Here is a 16,185-nt window from a genome sequence, read left to right on the forward strand (position 1 = left end):
ATTGAGTACATACTTAGGTAGCCTTTTCCCACCTGTGTTTTGTAAGGTAGTTGTTTTCTGTTTTTGTGTCTGCACCAGACAGAACTGTGTCGGTTTTGTTATTTTTGTTATTTCAGTGTTCAGTTCAAATAAAAGTATGAACACGTACCACGCTGCACCTTGGTCCTCTCCTTCCAACAGCTGTTACAGAACTACCCACCACCAAAGGACCAAGCAGCATGGAAGAGAGGACTGGACATGGGAGGACATTCTGGACAGCAAGGGATCCTACACATGGGAGGAGATCCTGGCTGGAAGGGATCGCCTCCCATGGGAACAAGTGGAGGCAGCCAGAAGAGCGGATGCAGCAGGAGAAAGGAACCAGCAGTATGAGGGAACACAGCTGGCAAGGAAGACTGAGAGGCAGCCCCAAAATTATTTTTTGGGTGGGAACACGGGGTGTGTGGCGGAGTCATGTTGGAGACCTGAGCCCACTCCCCGTGCTTACCGGGGTGAGCATGTGACTGGTCAGGCCCCGTGCTATGGGGTGTTGCGCACTGTGTCTTGGCCGAGCATTCACAGGCCAGTGTGCTCGGTGCCAGCGTCCCGCATTTGCCGGGTGGAAGCTGGCATCCAACCAGAACGGGTGGTGCCAGCCCTACTCTCCAGAACTCCAGTGCGTCTCCTCAGGCCAGGATATCCTGCGTCGGCTCTAAGCACGGTTTCCCCATTTCACCAGGAGAACCCTGTGCGGCCTGTTCCAGCTCCCTGCACGTGCCGGGCTAGACTGGGCATTCAGCCTAAAAGAGTGGTGCTAAGGCTACGCACCAGATCTCCAGTGCTCCCCCACAGCCCGGTCCATCCTGTGCCTCCTCCATGGACCAGGCCTCCAGTAGGTCTCCCCAGCCTGGAGAGTCCTGTGCCTGCTCCCAGAGCCAGGTCTCCTGTGTGTTTCCCCAGCCTGGTCAGTCCGGAGCTGTCCGAGTCGCCCTTCTGTCCGGAGCTGCCCGAGTCGCCCTTCTGTCCGGAGCTGCCCGAATTGCCCTCCAGTCCGGGGCCCGCCGGTGGCGAGGGTCCCCGCTCCAGAGGCGCCACCTAAGTGGGCCAAGACTAAGGTGGACGGGGTCCACGTCCCGCGCCAGAGCCGCAACCGCGGATAGATGCCCACCCAGACCCTCCCCTATAGGTTTAGGTTTTGCGGCCGGAGTCCGCATTTTACATTTACATTTAAGTCATTTAGCAGACGCTCTTATCCAGAGCGACTTACAAATTGGTGCATTCACCTTATGACATCCAGTGGAACAGCCACTTTACAATAGTGCATCTAAATCTTTTTGGGGGTGGGGGGGGGACTGTCACGCCCTGAGATCCTTTTTATGTCTCTATTTTGGTTTCAGGGCGTGAGTTGGTGTGGGCATTCTATGTTTTGTGTTCTATGTTTTATATTTCTGTGAGTTTGGCCGGGTATGGTTCTCAATCAGAGGCAGCTGTCTATCGTTGTCTCTGATTGAGTACATACTTAGGTAGCCTTTTCCCACCTGTGTTTTGTAAGGTAGTTGTTTTCTGTTTTTGTGTCTGCACCAGACAGAACTGTGTCGGTTTTGTTATTTTTGTTATTTCAGTGTTCAGTTCAAATAAAAGTATGAACACGTATCACGCTGCACCTTGGTCCTCTCCTTCCAACAGCCGTTACACAGGACAATAAACTAAATGCAAGGATATTGGAGTTACTTACCAAGACGACATTGAATGTTACTAAGTGGCCTAGTTACAGTTTTGACTTAAATCGTCTTGAAAATGTCTAGCAATGATCAACAAAGAATTTTTAAAAAGAATAATGGGCAAATATACAATCAAGGTTTGCTAAGCTCTTAGATGTCACGTTCTGACCTTTATTTCCTTTGTTTTGTATTTATTTAGTATGGTCAGGGCGTGAGTTGGGGTGGGCAGTCTATGTTTGATTTTCTATGATTTGGGTATTTCTATGTTTCGGCCTAGTATGGCTCTCAATCAGAGGCAGGTGTCATTAGTTGTCTCTGATTGAGAATCATACTTAGCTAGCCTGGGTTGCACTGTTTGTTTGTGGGTGATTGTCTATGCTAGTGGCTTGTGTCAGCACAGGTCTCATTTATAGCTTCACGGTCTTTATTGGTTTATTGTTTTTGTATGCAGTGTTCAGTACTTTATTTAATTAAATATTCACTATGAACACATACCACGCCGCATTTTGGTCCTCTGGTCCTTCTCGCCTCTCCTCTTCAGATGAAGAGGAGGAAGATCGTGACATTAGACTTGTCCAGAAAGGCTCACAGCTATAATCGCTGCCAAGGGTGATCTAACATGTGGGTTGAATATACTTCTCTAATCAGAATATTATTTTTAATAAAAAATAAAAAAACATGTTCCTTCCACTGAGACATTACAGTATATTTTGTGTAGATTGTTGACAAAAAAAATCAATTAAATCTATTTTAATCGCGCTTTGTAACACAACAAAATGTGGAAAAAGTCAAGGGGTGTGAAAACTTTCTGAAGGTACTGTATGTCATTAACTGGTGGTGCCTATGTGCTGTTGAGCATAATACCATTCATAGCCTACACACACAGAAACACACACACATTGTTGAAAGACACACATATCAGCATGTAACTAATGTGCATAATAGGGTTCATAGAAAATACAGGAACACAACACGCAAATACACACAGACAGACACACACACAGAGCCGTGTTTAGCTAATGTGACTAACGGGATTGAGAGAAAGTTAACAGCATTCGGAAAGTATTCAGATGCCTTGACTTTCTCTACATTTTGTTACGTTAGTTTTATTTTAAAATGTATTTTTTTTAAATTCACATCAATCAACACACAATACCCCATAATGAAAAATTGAAAACAGGTTTTTAGACATTTTAGCTATTTTATTACAAATAAAAAACAGAAATACCTTATTTACATAAGTATTCAAATCATTTGCTATGAGACTCGAAATTTAGCTCAGGTGCATCCTGTTTCCATTGATCATCCTTGTGATGTTTCTACAACTTGATTGGAGGCCACCTGTGGTAAATTCAATTGATTAGACATGATTTGGAAAGGCACACAACTGTCTATATAAGGTCCCACAGTTGACAGTGCATGTCAGAGCAAAAACCAAGCCATAAGGTCAAAGGAATTGTCCTTAGAGCTCAGAGACAGGATTGTGTCGAGGCACAGATCTGGGGAAGGGTACCAAAACATTTATTTAGCATTGAAGGTCCTCAAGAACCCAGTGGTGGAAGAAGTTTGGAACCACCAAAACTCTTCCTAGAGCTGGCCGCCTAGCCAAACTGAACAATGGGGGGAAGAAGGGCAATGGTCAGGGAGGTGACCAAGAACCAGAGGGTCACACTAACAGAGCTCCAGAGTTCCTCTGTGGAGATGGGAGGACCTTCCAGAAGGACAACCATCTCTGCAGCATTCCACCAATCAGGCATTTATGATAGAGTGGCCAGACAGGAGCCACTCCTCAGTAAAATGCACATGACAGCCCGCTTGGAGTTTGCCAAAAACACCTAAATACTCTACGGCCATGAGAAACAAGATTTTCTGGTCTGATGAAACCAAGATTGAACTCTTTGGCCTGAATGCCAAGCATCACATCTGGAGGAAACCTGGCACCAACCCTATGAATGTGGCAGCATCATGTTATGGGGATGTGTTTCAGCGGCAGGGACTGAGAGACTAGTCAGGATCGAGGGAAAGATGAACGGAGCAAAGTACAGCGAGATCCTTGATGAAAACCTGCTCTAGAGCTCTCAGGACCTCAGACTGAGGCGAAGGTTCACCTTCTAACAGGACAATAACCCTAAGCACACAGCCAAGACAACACAGGAGTGGCTTCGGCACAAGTGACGGAATGTCCTTGAGTGGCCCGGCCAGAGCCCGGAATTTAACCCAATCGAACATCTCTGGAGAGACCTGAAAATAGTTGTGCAGCAACACTCCCCATCCAACCTGACAGAGCTTGAGAGGATCTGCAGAGAGGAATGGGAGAAACTCCCCAAATACAGGTGTCCCAGCTTGTTGCGTCATACCCATGAAGACTTGAGGCTGTAATCGTGCTTCAACAAAGTACTGAGTAAAGTGTCTGAATACTTACATAAAATGTCATATTTCATGTTTTTTATTTTATAAATTTGCCTAAACGTCTAAAAAACAGTTTTTGCTTTGTCATTATGGGGTATTGTGTTTAGACCAATGAAGAAAAAAAAACAATTTAATCAATTTTAGAATCAGGCTGTAACCTAACAAAATGTGTAAAAAGTCAAGGAGTCTGAATACTTTCTGAATGCACTATAGGTGCGAGATGACACAGCAGACAGGAAGAAGTGGAATGGGGGGGACTCCTCTTCAGGATACATAGCGGTCAACACCTCACATGTTCCTTTTAACGTTTGTAGGTTATAGGTGTCGTAGCTATGAGTCAGGAAACTGAATATCCTTTGTGAAAACAGGAATCTGAAAATAGATTATGATACCTAGCTGATAAGCATGCATACTGCTGCAGAGAGAGAGAGAGAGAGAGAGAATGACAGAGTGACAGAGAGTGACAGAGAGAGAGCGAGAGTGTGACAGAGTGGCAGTGAGAGAGAGTGACAGAGAGAGAGAGATAGTGGCAGAGAGAGATACAGTGGCAGAGATAGAGAGATTGACAGCGAGAGAGAGATAGTGGCAGAGAGAGAGAGAGAGAGAGAGTGGCAGAGAGAGAGAGAGACAGTGGCAGAGAGAGAGAGAGACAGAGAGAGAGAGAGAGAGAGAGAGAGAGAGAGAGAGAGAGAGATTGACAGAGAGAGAGAGAGAGAGAGAGACTGAGAAAGAGAAATATAGAAAGAGAGAGATGCTGCATTAGTTGTGTAACCACATGGATGGCTCATTCCTGGAAGTATTAGAGCCTCTCGTTCGTGGAAATATAAATATCAAGAGAGGCTCTTTGTAGGGGAGTTGAAGTGACCTCAGATTTATAGGGAGGGATGTTCGATGGGTATTGTGATATGCAGAGTAACGACAGCGGGTAGAGAGAGGCTCTCTTCTGTGTAAAACTCTCCCATAGACACACATGAGCAACATCAAAAGGGGTCAGTTCACTGAGTGTTTTTGAAATATATCTAATCCTATACGTAGCTATATAAATTCTGTATGGGCAGGGTGAGTGAGTTGAGTGTGTGGCTGTATGGGGAGTGAGTGTGAGTGCCTGGAGCTGGGTTGGTTCAGTGTTCTAACTGTGGCCCTCCTCTCTCTGTGTGCTCTCCAGCCTCCCTGCCTGCCTCCCACACAGCCAGGGCCCAGTGTGAAACTACTGTTGGCTGACAGGTAGCTCTGTCTTAAAGGAGTGATAGTGAAAGCAGAGAGATGTCCATAGATGACCAGGTGGTCAAAGCTGTGCACCTCTTTCCCAGTCAAGTCCACCACATATGTGCACATGCACACACACACACACACACACACGCACACACACACACGCACATGCACACACACACACACGCACACGCACACACGCACACGCACACACAAACATCCACACACACACACACACACACACACACACACACACACACACACACACACACACACACACACACACACACACACACACACACACACACACACACACACACACACACACACACACACACACACTGCACACCTCTCTCTACAGCCCAGTTCTGCTTCACCAAACAAACACACTAAATAGCCCAGAGCTGCTTTACTTGTCCTTGGCTCTCTCTGAGGGGAGAGACCTTATCAGGGGCCTCTCAGATGGAAAGGGATGAGAGGAGAAGAGGATGAGAGGAAGAAAGGATGATAGAGGATAGAGGAGAGGAGAAGAGGGAACAGCATGGCCCAGAGCTGCATGAGCAAGAGAGCTCTCTTACTGTGATCCGTCGCCCACACACACACACACACACACACACACACACACACACACACACACACACACACACACACACACACACACACACACACACACACACACACACACACACACACACACACACACACACACACACACACAAACAGCTCTTTGACACTATCTGTGATCCACCTCCCACACACATTCAATGTATACACAAAATCTCTTCCTTTCTCTCGCCCCCCTCCCTCTCTCCCCCTCCTCTCTCTCTCTCTCTCTCTCTCCCCCCACCCCCCCTCTCTCTCTCTCTCTCTCCCTCTCTCTCTCTCTCTCTGTCTCTCCCTCTCTCTCTCTCTCTCTCTCTCTCTCTCTCTCTCTCTCTCCCCTCTCTACCCCCCACTCTCTGTCTCTCTCTCTCTCTTAAACTCACACACATACACACAGCTATTTGACACTCTGACAGTGATCTACCGCCCACTGCCTCTCAATAAGCACGATGGAGCACAGCTCGAATACACAAATGTACAGAATACACACATGAAGACACCCAGCCAACCTACTGCCTGTCTCTGAGAAGGAGCTCTATGAGATTGGGACATGGACATACACACACACACACACACGCACGCACGCACGCACGCACACACACACACACACACACACACACACACACACACACACACACACACACACACACACACACACACACACACACACACACACACACACACACACACACACACACACACACACACACACACACACACACACACACACACACACACACACACACATTACACTGTAAGTACACACACACACACAAACATATCACACTATAAGTGTGGGTCCTTCTAATGAGCAGAGATGATGTTATCTAAATTGCATCCAGAACATTCTGCCTCTCTTCTCTGTTCTTGTACCCACCTGTGCAGTTGGGATCATCACCGCTCCATTGTCGGTCGCCTTGGCAACGACGGATGGCTGCATCCAAGCCATTGGGCAACATGTAGCCTGTGTCACAACGCACCTCGAGGAGGGCAGAGAAGGAGGGAGTGGGAGAGAGGAGGGAAGCAACAAAGCTGTTCCCTGAGGGCAGGGGCCAGGGACAAGTACGACCTGGGGAAGAAAGAGAGGAAGAGATGGAGGAGTGGAGAGGTTAACGAGGAAAGATCAGATAATCAAGAACAGTTAAGAATGGGCTTAGTGTGTTTCTGGGCAGATGAACTGAAAAGGCACTTCCAGATGGGGCATCACTGGTGATGATGTAAAGCCGTGTTGAGTGCCCTCATTTCCTCATTTGGAACACACATGAACATGTGCATTGATTTAAATTAACCCCCGCAGCTCAGGCCCAACTGACAAACCAGAACACAAACACGTACCTGGAGCCACACAGCTGAGGTCCAACTGACATACAAAGAACACACACACACATGTACCTGGAGCCACACAGCTGAGGCCACACTGACAAACCAGAATACACACATGTACCTGGAGCCACACAGCTGAGGCCACACTGACAAACCAGAACACACACACACACATGTACCTGGAGCCACACAGCTGAGGCCACACTGACAATCCAGAACACACACACGTACCTGGAGCCACACAGCTGAGGCCACACTGACAAACCAGAACACACACACACACATGTACCTGGAGCCACACAGCTGAGGACACACTGACAAACCAGAACACACACACGTACCTGGAGCCACTCAGCTGAGGTCCAACTGACAAACCAGAACACACACACACATGTACCTGGAGCCACACAGCTGAGGACACACTGACAAACCAGAACACACACATGTACCTGGAGCCACACAGCTGAGGACACACTGACAAACCAGAACACACACACACATGTACCTGGAGCCACACAGCTGAGGACACACTGACAAACCAGAACACACACACGTACCTGGAGCCACACAGCTGAGGACACACTGACAAACCAGAACACACACACGTACCTGGAGCCACACAGCTGAGGCCACACTGGCCATCACACAGACACTGGCGCTTGTTGCCACAGTCCTTGTCCTGTGTACAGGGTTTTGGACACGTCCTTCTCCGCTCGTTACCCAGCAGCCTCTCTGGACACGCATCAGATGCCTGGACTAGGAGAGAGACAGAGGTGGAGAGATGTGGCCCTCTAGCTCAGTTGGTAGAGGATGGTGAATGCAACGTAAGCATGGTGGGTTTGATATCCGGGACCACCCAAATGAGAAAACATTTTTTATGTCTGCAAGTCACTTTGGATAGATGTGTCTACTAAATGGCATATATTATTATATTATGTCAGAGGTCTTCAACCTTTTCTTGCCCAGGGACCCCTCCCAGGTAAACCGGCCCCCCAGGGACCCCCTCCCAGGTAAACCGGCCCCCCAGGGACCCCCTCCCAGTTGAACCGGCCAACCAGGGTCCCCCTCCCAGGTAAACCGTCCACCCAGGGACCCCGTCCCAGGTAAACCGTCCAACCAGGGACCCCCTCCCAGGTAAACCGGCCCCCCAGGGACCCCCTCCCAGGTAAACCGGCCCCCCAGGGACCCCCTCCCAGGTAAACCGTCCAACCAGGGACCCCCTCCCAGGTAAACCGTCCAACCAGGGACCCACTCCCAGGTAAACCGTCCAACCAGGGACCCACTCCCAGGTAAACCGTCCAACCAGGGACCCCCTCCCAGGTAAACCGTCCACCCAGGGACCCACTCCCAGGTAAACCGTCCACCCAGGGACCCACTCCCAGGTAAACCGTCCACCCAGGGACCCACTCCCAGGTAAACCGTCCACCCAGGGACACCCTCCCAGGTAAACCGTCCACCCAGGGACCCCATCCCAGGTAAACCCTCCACCCAGGGACCCACTCCCAGGTAAACCGTCCACCCAGGGACCCCCTCCCAGGTAAACCGTCCACCAAGGGACCCCCTCCCAGGTAAACCGGCCACCCAGGGACCCCCTCCCAGGCAAACCGGACACCCAGGGACCCACTCCCAGGTAAACCGGCCACCCAGGGACCCCCTCCCAGGTAAACCGTCCAACCAGGGAACCCCTCCCAGGTAAACCGTCCACCCAGGGACCCACTCCCAGATAAACCGTCCACCCAGGGACCCCCTCCCAGGTAAACCGGCCACCCTGTGTTGGGAAAAATGTATGTCCAAGACAAGTCAAGAAAGCTTACTTTCTTAATTGGCTCCAATAAGTGTAATTGTCTTTATATTAGGAGTTGAGAAATAAAGTTGGCATCATTAGATAGAAGATATTCTCCTATTTTCTACTGTTGATATGTAATTCAAAATTCCTTTATTCTGTTGTTGCTAGCAATATTCATAAAACACTGAGAGACCATATATACAGTACCAGTCAAAAGTTTGAAACCTACTCATTCCAGGGTTTTTCTTTATTTTTACTGTTTTCTACATTGTAGAATAATAGTGAAGACATCAACACTATGAAATAACTTTTTTTAACAAATCAAAATATATATTATTCAAAGTAGCCACCCTTTCCCTTTATGACAGCTTTACACACTCTTGGCATTCTCTCAACCAGCTTCATAAGATAAGGTAGTCAGTCACCTGGAATACATTTCAATTAAGCCTTGTTTTAAAAGTTAATTTGTGGAATTTATTTCCTTCTTAATGCTTTTGAGCCAATCAGATGTGTTGTGACAAGGTTTGACTGAAGACTGATAGTTTTTATCAAAGATTCTCTGTAATTAGTATTACACGATTAGACTGATTAATCATGTAACCGTAATTACTAGGAAGTCAGGCACCAAGGAAAAATATTCAGATTACAAAGTTATAATTTCCTAAAATAACTTTTCAGATATTTTATCTGATCAATTAGTCTTCGAATTAATGAATTATTTACTTTACCTCACGTTAGTCTCATTCCAAACGTCGTAAATTGTTGGTTATCTGCACGAACCCAGTCTTCACTATGAGTCATCCATACATCAATTGTCTTAAATGATTTATTTATTACTAACTAAGTAATTCACAGAAATGCATAAACAAACAAACAAACAAGGTAAATGTGGTTACATGAATTGAGAATGTGTCCTAGTGGGCTAAACCAGCATGGCGGTTGTTAGACAAAAGGGGAAGTGGGGTCGACTACAGAGTGATAATTATAACAATTGAAATGCTAATCCTTTGCACATGAACGCTCACTCATTCGGGAACAATTGCGATCAATATATATATTTACACTCAGTGTGTTGTTTTGATCGCTGGTGAAAAGTTTGTTTCTTTTGTAGAATTGTCCGTCTCTCTCCCTCTCTCTCTCTGTCGTGTTTATAGTGGATAGTTCAAAGTGACATTCATTCGTTTCGTTATAGAATGGATGTTTCGGCGGTTGTCGTTCTTTGCATTCAATGATACCGAATTCCTGGCTGCAGACTAGTAATTAATATCAAAGACTGGTTCTTATTCTGTCGGTATCGATAGTCTAAGAGTTTAACCACGTGGTATGGTTAAAAGATCCAGCAATGGTCTACAACCTTTGTCTCCCCTAATGGAGATAAACATGGTCTGCAACCTTTAGCCATCTCGTAATTGAGGTAAGCTCGGTCTGCTGATCGAAAACCCGAGTGGGGGTTTTATTCGGAAGGGCTGAAAAAGGGCTGTCCCAGGAGGCCTGACCCTAACTGGGGTCAGGAGCGGTCCTCTGATTTAGTTCAAATCAAAAGGGAATTGTATTTTTCTTCATTGAAAAGTCCAAAATCATATTACACAATTATACAAACAGTATCATACCTACTCATTCATCTTATACAACAATTAGATGTAAACCTTATATCTGAGGCTATTATATAAACAGCGTTATGGTAATGTGGCCACACCGTCTCCCATGAGCTTCCCCAAGTTGTGACAAACGGAACAGTTCATAGCTGGATTCTTCATCGATCTTTTATACTTTCTCCAGAACATGAAATTTGTTCGTACCTCAAGTTCTGTGAGGTGGAAGGAATTCCTTTGTCCTCTATGAACATTTACTCTGCCTCTTATACTGTGTGTCCATGAGGGGATCCTCAGGAATTTACGACGTCTCTCTGACCACAGCAACCTAGTTGAAGGGGGCAAGGGGGAGGCAGGGAGAGGGGGATGGGGCTTGCTATACCCAAAGAGGCCAACGTCATGACAGGGGGTAAACAGAAGATGGCTCAATTTGGTAAAAGACCAAGACCTTATTAGAACAGCTCAAATAAGCAAAGAAAAATGACAGTCCATCATTACTTTGAGACATGAAGGTCAGTCAATACGAAAAATGTCAAGAACTTTGAAAGTTTCTTCCAGTGCAGTCGCAAAAACCATCAAGAGCTAAGATGAAACTGGCTCTCATGAGGACCGCCACAGGAATGGAAGACCCAGAGTTACCTCTGCTGCAGAGGATAAGTTCATTAGAGTTACCAGCATCACAAATTGCAGCCCAAATAAGTTCAAGTTCAAGTAACAGACACATCTCAACATCAACTGTTCAGAGAAGACTGCATGAGTCAGGCCTTCATTGTCAAATTGCTGCAAAGAAACCTCTACTAAAGGACACCAATAAGAAGAAGAGACTTTCTTGGGCCAAGAAACACGAGCAATGGACATTAGATCGGTGGAAATATGTCCTTTGGTCTGATGAGTCCAAATATGAGATTTTTGGTTCCAAATGTCATGTCTTTTGTGAGATGCAGGGTAGGTGAACAGATCATCTCTGCATGTGTATTTCCCACCGTGAAGTATGGAGGAGGAGGTGTGATGGTGTGGGGGTCCTTTGCCGGAGACACTATCTGTGATTTATTTAGAATTCAAAGCACACTTAACCAGCATGACAACCACTGCTTTCTGCAGCAATACGCCACCCCATCTGGTTTGCACTTAGTGGGACTATCATTTGTTTTTCAACGGGACAATGACCCAAAACACACCTCCAGGTATATAAGGGAGAGAGTGATGGAGTGCTGCATCAGATGACCTGGCCTCCACAATCCCCCAACCTCAACCAAATTGAGATGGTTTGGAATGAGTTGGACTGCAGAGAGAAGGAAAAGCAGTCAACAAGTGCTCATGTGGGAACTCCTTCAGTTGGAAAAGCATTCCAGGAATGACTACTCCATCTCTGTACCCCACACATACAATTATCTGTAAGGTCCCTCAGTCGAGCAGTGAATTTGAAACACAGATTCAACAAAAAATATCAGGGAGGTTTTCCAATGCCTCAGAAAGAAGGGCACCTATTGGTATATGGGTAAAAAAAAAGAGCAGACACTGAATATCCCTTTGAACATGGTGAAGTTATTAATTACAAGTTGGATGGTGTATCAAATACACCCAGTCACTATAAAGATACAGGCGTCCTTCCTAACTCAGTTGCCAGAGAGGAAGGAAACCGCTCAGGGATTTCACGATTAGGCCAATGGTGACTTTAAAACAGTTACAGAGTTAAATGGCTGTGATAGGAGAAAACTGAGGATGGATCAACAACATTGTAGTTACTCCATAATAGTAACCTAAATGACAGAGCGAAAATAAGCAAGCCTGTACTGTCACACCCTGATCTGTTTCACCTGTCTTTGTGCTTGTCTCCACCCCCCAAGTGTTTTATACCTGTGTTCTCTGTTTATCTGTTGCCAGTTCGTTTTGTTTCGTGAAACCTACCAGCATTTTTACACTTGCTCCTGTCTGTTCTAGTTCCTGTTTTCTAGTTTTTCCTGGTTTTGACCATTCTGCCTGCCCTGACCCTGAGCCTGCCAACCGTTCTGGGCCTTTTGCACCCTATCTGGATTACTGACCTCTGCCTGCCCTTGACCTGTCATTTTGCCTGCCCCTGTCCGAGTAATACACTTGTGTTACTTCAACACTGTCTGCATCTGGGTCTTACCTGAAACGTCCCATGTACAGAATAAAAATATTCCCAAACTACATCCTGTTTGCAATAAGGCACTAAAGTAAAACTGCAAAACAATTGGTAAAGGAATTCACTTTATTTCCTGAATACAGAGCGTTTTGTTTGGGATAAATCCAACACAACACATCACTTAGTACCACTCTTCATATTTTCAAGCATGGTGGTGGCTGCATCTTGTTGTGGGTATACTTGTCTTTGGCGAGTTGTTTAGGATAAAAAGAAACGGAATAGAGCTAAGCACAGCCAAAATCCTAGAGGAAAACCTGTTTCAGTCTGCTTTCCAACAGACACTAGGATACAAATTCACCTTTCACCAAGACAATAACCCAAAATACAAGGCCAAATATACACTGGAGTTGCTTACCAAGATGACATAGAATGTCCCTGAGGGGCATAGTTAGAATGTTGACTTAAATCGGATTGAAAATGGCTGTTTAGCAATGAACCAACTTAACAGAGCTTGAAGAATAAATACAAATTATGTGCAAATATTTTGGGCTCCCGAGTGGTGCAGTGGTCTAAGACACTACATCTCAGTGCAAGAGGAGTCACTGCAGTACCTGTTTTGAATCCAGGCTGCATCACATCCGACCGTGATTGGGCGGCGTTGTCCAGGTTTGGCCGGGGTAGGCCATCATTGTAAATAAGAATTTATTCTTAACTGACTTGCCTAGTTAAATAAAAATAAATTGTACAATCTAGGTGTGCAAACCTCTTAGAGACTTACCCAGAAAGATCCACAGCTATAAGGTGATTTGAATGTTTAATTTTCAATACATTTGTTAAAATTTCTAGAAAATTGTAATAAGTCCAGGAGTATGAATACTTTCTGGAGGCACTGTAGATAGATGAATCAAATCAGACCTTGCCCAGGTGAGTGAAATGGAGAGGTCGGAACATGAAATCGTAGTTGAAATGTGAACTGAAGTTTAAGTTGGAATCAGATGAGGAATTTTTCTAGCAAACCTGGTACCAAAGTTTTCAAAGAGGACCATTTTCTTCTGGCACATTTGTAGGGATTCATGTACTCAGGTAAGCAAAGGTTACAGTGCAGAATGTAAACCTGGTTATAGTTTGATAGAATAGGAGCCTAAATATGATTCCAATTGGGCATCTAGTTCTGTGATTTCATCTCTTCCTAGGAATCCATTGTATTTTTCTTCCATGTGTTTAACATAAAACACATAATTAATTCATATCCGCAATACAGCATGGACTGTAGCCCAGCACGCACACACACACACAAACAAACACACAGAGAGGGACACGCCCTTAATGTACAGCACATCTGGAACAGAGAAAGAGGTGTGACCAATTAACAACATATATTCATATACTGTACACACAGGTGGACACAGGGGGACACACATACTACATACACACAACTGTACAAACACACATACGCAGACATTGTCTCTCATACAGCTGCAGTACACTGCCCTACCATAGCCACAAGTAGGGGTGCTGAGGGTGCTGCAGCACCCCCTGAAAAATATAAATTAAAAAAAGAAATACAAAATTGGTGAACTGGGCCTTTATTACTCCTGTATAAGGGGGGAAATTCACTTACAGTGTGTTACATTTAGTTTAGTATTGTGTCTCATATTCCTAGCACGCAATGACTACTTCAAGCTTATGACTCTACAAACCTGTTGGATGCATTTGTTTTGGTTGTGTTTTGGATTATGTTGAGCATAATAGAAATGAATGCCAAATAATGTATTGTGTCATTTTGGAGTAACTTTTACTGTTAATAAGAATAGAATAGGTTTCTGAACACTATTACATTAATGTGGATGCTACCATGATTGCTAAAAATCGTGAGTTATTTGTGAATAAGGATGAGTGAGAAGGTTACAGAGGCATACAGTAAATATCATACCACTGCTAACCTCTGAGAGATTAGTATGTTTTGCATGCTTTGTACAAAACACAACAAAAAAAAACTGCAAATGCATTCAATAACTTTGTAGTCAGGAGTGTATCAGCATGCCCCAACCATAACACACAACCAAAACCACAGCCTATGTCAAGACAACAAAGACAGGAACAAATATTCAATATGCAGTACACTCATTGAAAAACAAATGCAAGCTCTAGATTTTTAAATTATCTGAAATAATCAACTGATTTACTCATCTATCTAAGGGCCAAACCAAAGCCCAGCTCAGTCTAGGTGGGACAAGCTCTTTCTAGGAATCACATACAGTTACATAGTGTCATAGACAATGTGTGTGAGAGAGAGATAGAGGAGGTCTGAGCTGAGCTTACCTGCAGTCTGCAGAGAGACAGAGCCAGCCAGAGCCCACAGAGACAGCAGCAGTACAGAGTCCATCCTTCCAGCCTAGACCCTGGTCTCAGCCGTTATGAGGGAGGCACACTGGGAAACAGAACATTTTGGGGAGAGGGGAACAAAAGGGAAAAGGGGGGAGAGAGAGGGAGGGATAAGGTACAGCCCGGGAACACACATCTGGTTTGCGTTGAGTGTTTAGAACACTGGGTAAAATTCCATTGGAAGAGACCTTTCACCCATTTATGTTGATAGAGCTGAGAGAAGGGGGTCAAGAGGTCAAACAGAGCAGCTGACATTACAGTCTCCCACTCACACACATACCTGTAATCAACAGGGTCTACTGATCAAACAGTTACAGGTTCTATTATTACTACCTGAGCCAGATCTCAAACACACACACAATGATAATGTAAGGGGTGCGTACTGGCGGCAGAGAAGTCAGGCGCAGGAGAGCAAAAACTGTGTTAGAACGGAGCAGTTTAATAAGAAAAACCACTATAAAGAGAACAATCAATACAATGGGTACAAAACCCGTCACACACCAGAAATAACATGCACAAGCACTTACAATAAACAATTCCGGACAAGGACATGGGGGGAACAGAGAGTTAAATACACACTATGTAATGTTGGAGTTGAAACTACGTGTGTGGCAAGACAAGACAAAACAAATGGAAAATGAACTATGGATCAATGATGGCTAGAAGACCGGCGACGCCGACCGCCGAACGTCACCCGAACAAGGAGAGGAACTAACTTCGGGGGGAAGTTATGACAGATAAAGGTCCATAGACATCTGCTGATGTCATCTCTGTTGGACAGTTGTTTTTATTGAGTCACTTCAACAGTGTTACAATCAAAGAAAAACTATACCATTTTACAGTTACTACTATAGTCCTCTGTCTATATCTTTTTTTATATTTAAAGAAAATACATATTTTGATAATAATGGAAACATTATTGTCATATCTTGTTATCATATATTATATGAGTATTTATATTATATGAGTATTTATATTATATTAGTATTTGTATTGTATGAGTATTTATATTATATGAGTATTTATATTATATTAGTATTTGTATTGTATGAGTATTTATATTATATTAGT

The 16,185-nt window shown here is 44.9% G+C and overlaps 1 protein-coding gene across 2 annotated transcripts in view; it reads right to left on the reverse strand.

The window, feature by feature from the left end:
* ntd5 (ntl-dependent gene 5) overlaps window positions 1-15,217 on the reverse strand; it is a 20,432-nt gene extending 5,215 nt beyond the window's left edge. Inside the window, exons 1-3 of one of the 2 annotated variants that reach the window (XM_052490122.1) lie at window positions 15,052-15,217; window positions 7,854-8,000; window positions 6,799-6,990 (exon numbers count right to left, since the gene is read on the reverse strand). In XM_052490122.1, the coding sequence (XP_052346082.1) occupies window positions 6,799-6,990; window positions 7,854-8,000; window positions 15,052-15,115 (403 nt within the window). In that variant the 5' untranslated portion in view covers window positions 15,116-15,217. The remainder of the gene's footprint in view (window positions 1-6,798; window positions 6,991-7,853; window positions 8,001-15,051) is intronic. The other variant, XM_052490123.1, reaches the window with a different exon arrangement.
* Between the last annotated feature and the right edge of the window lie 968 nt (window positions 15,218-16,185).

Source organism: Oncorhynchus keta, chromosome 31 (assembly GCF_023373465.1).
Source record: "Oncorhynchus keta strain PuntledgeMale-10-30-2019 chromosome 31, Oket_V2, whole genome shotgun sequence".
NCBI classification, from domain to species: domain Eukaryota; kingdom Metazoa; phylum Chordata; class Actinopteri; order Salmoniformes; family Salmonidae; genus Oncorhynchus; species Oncorhynchus keta.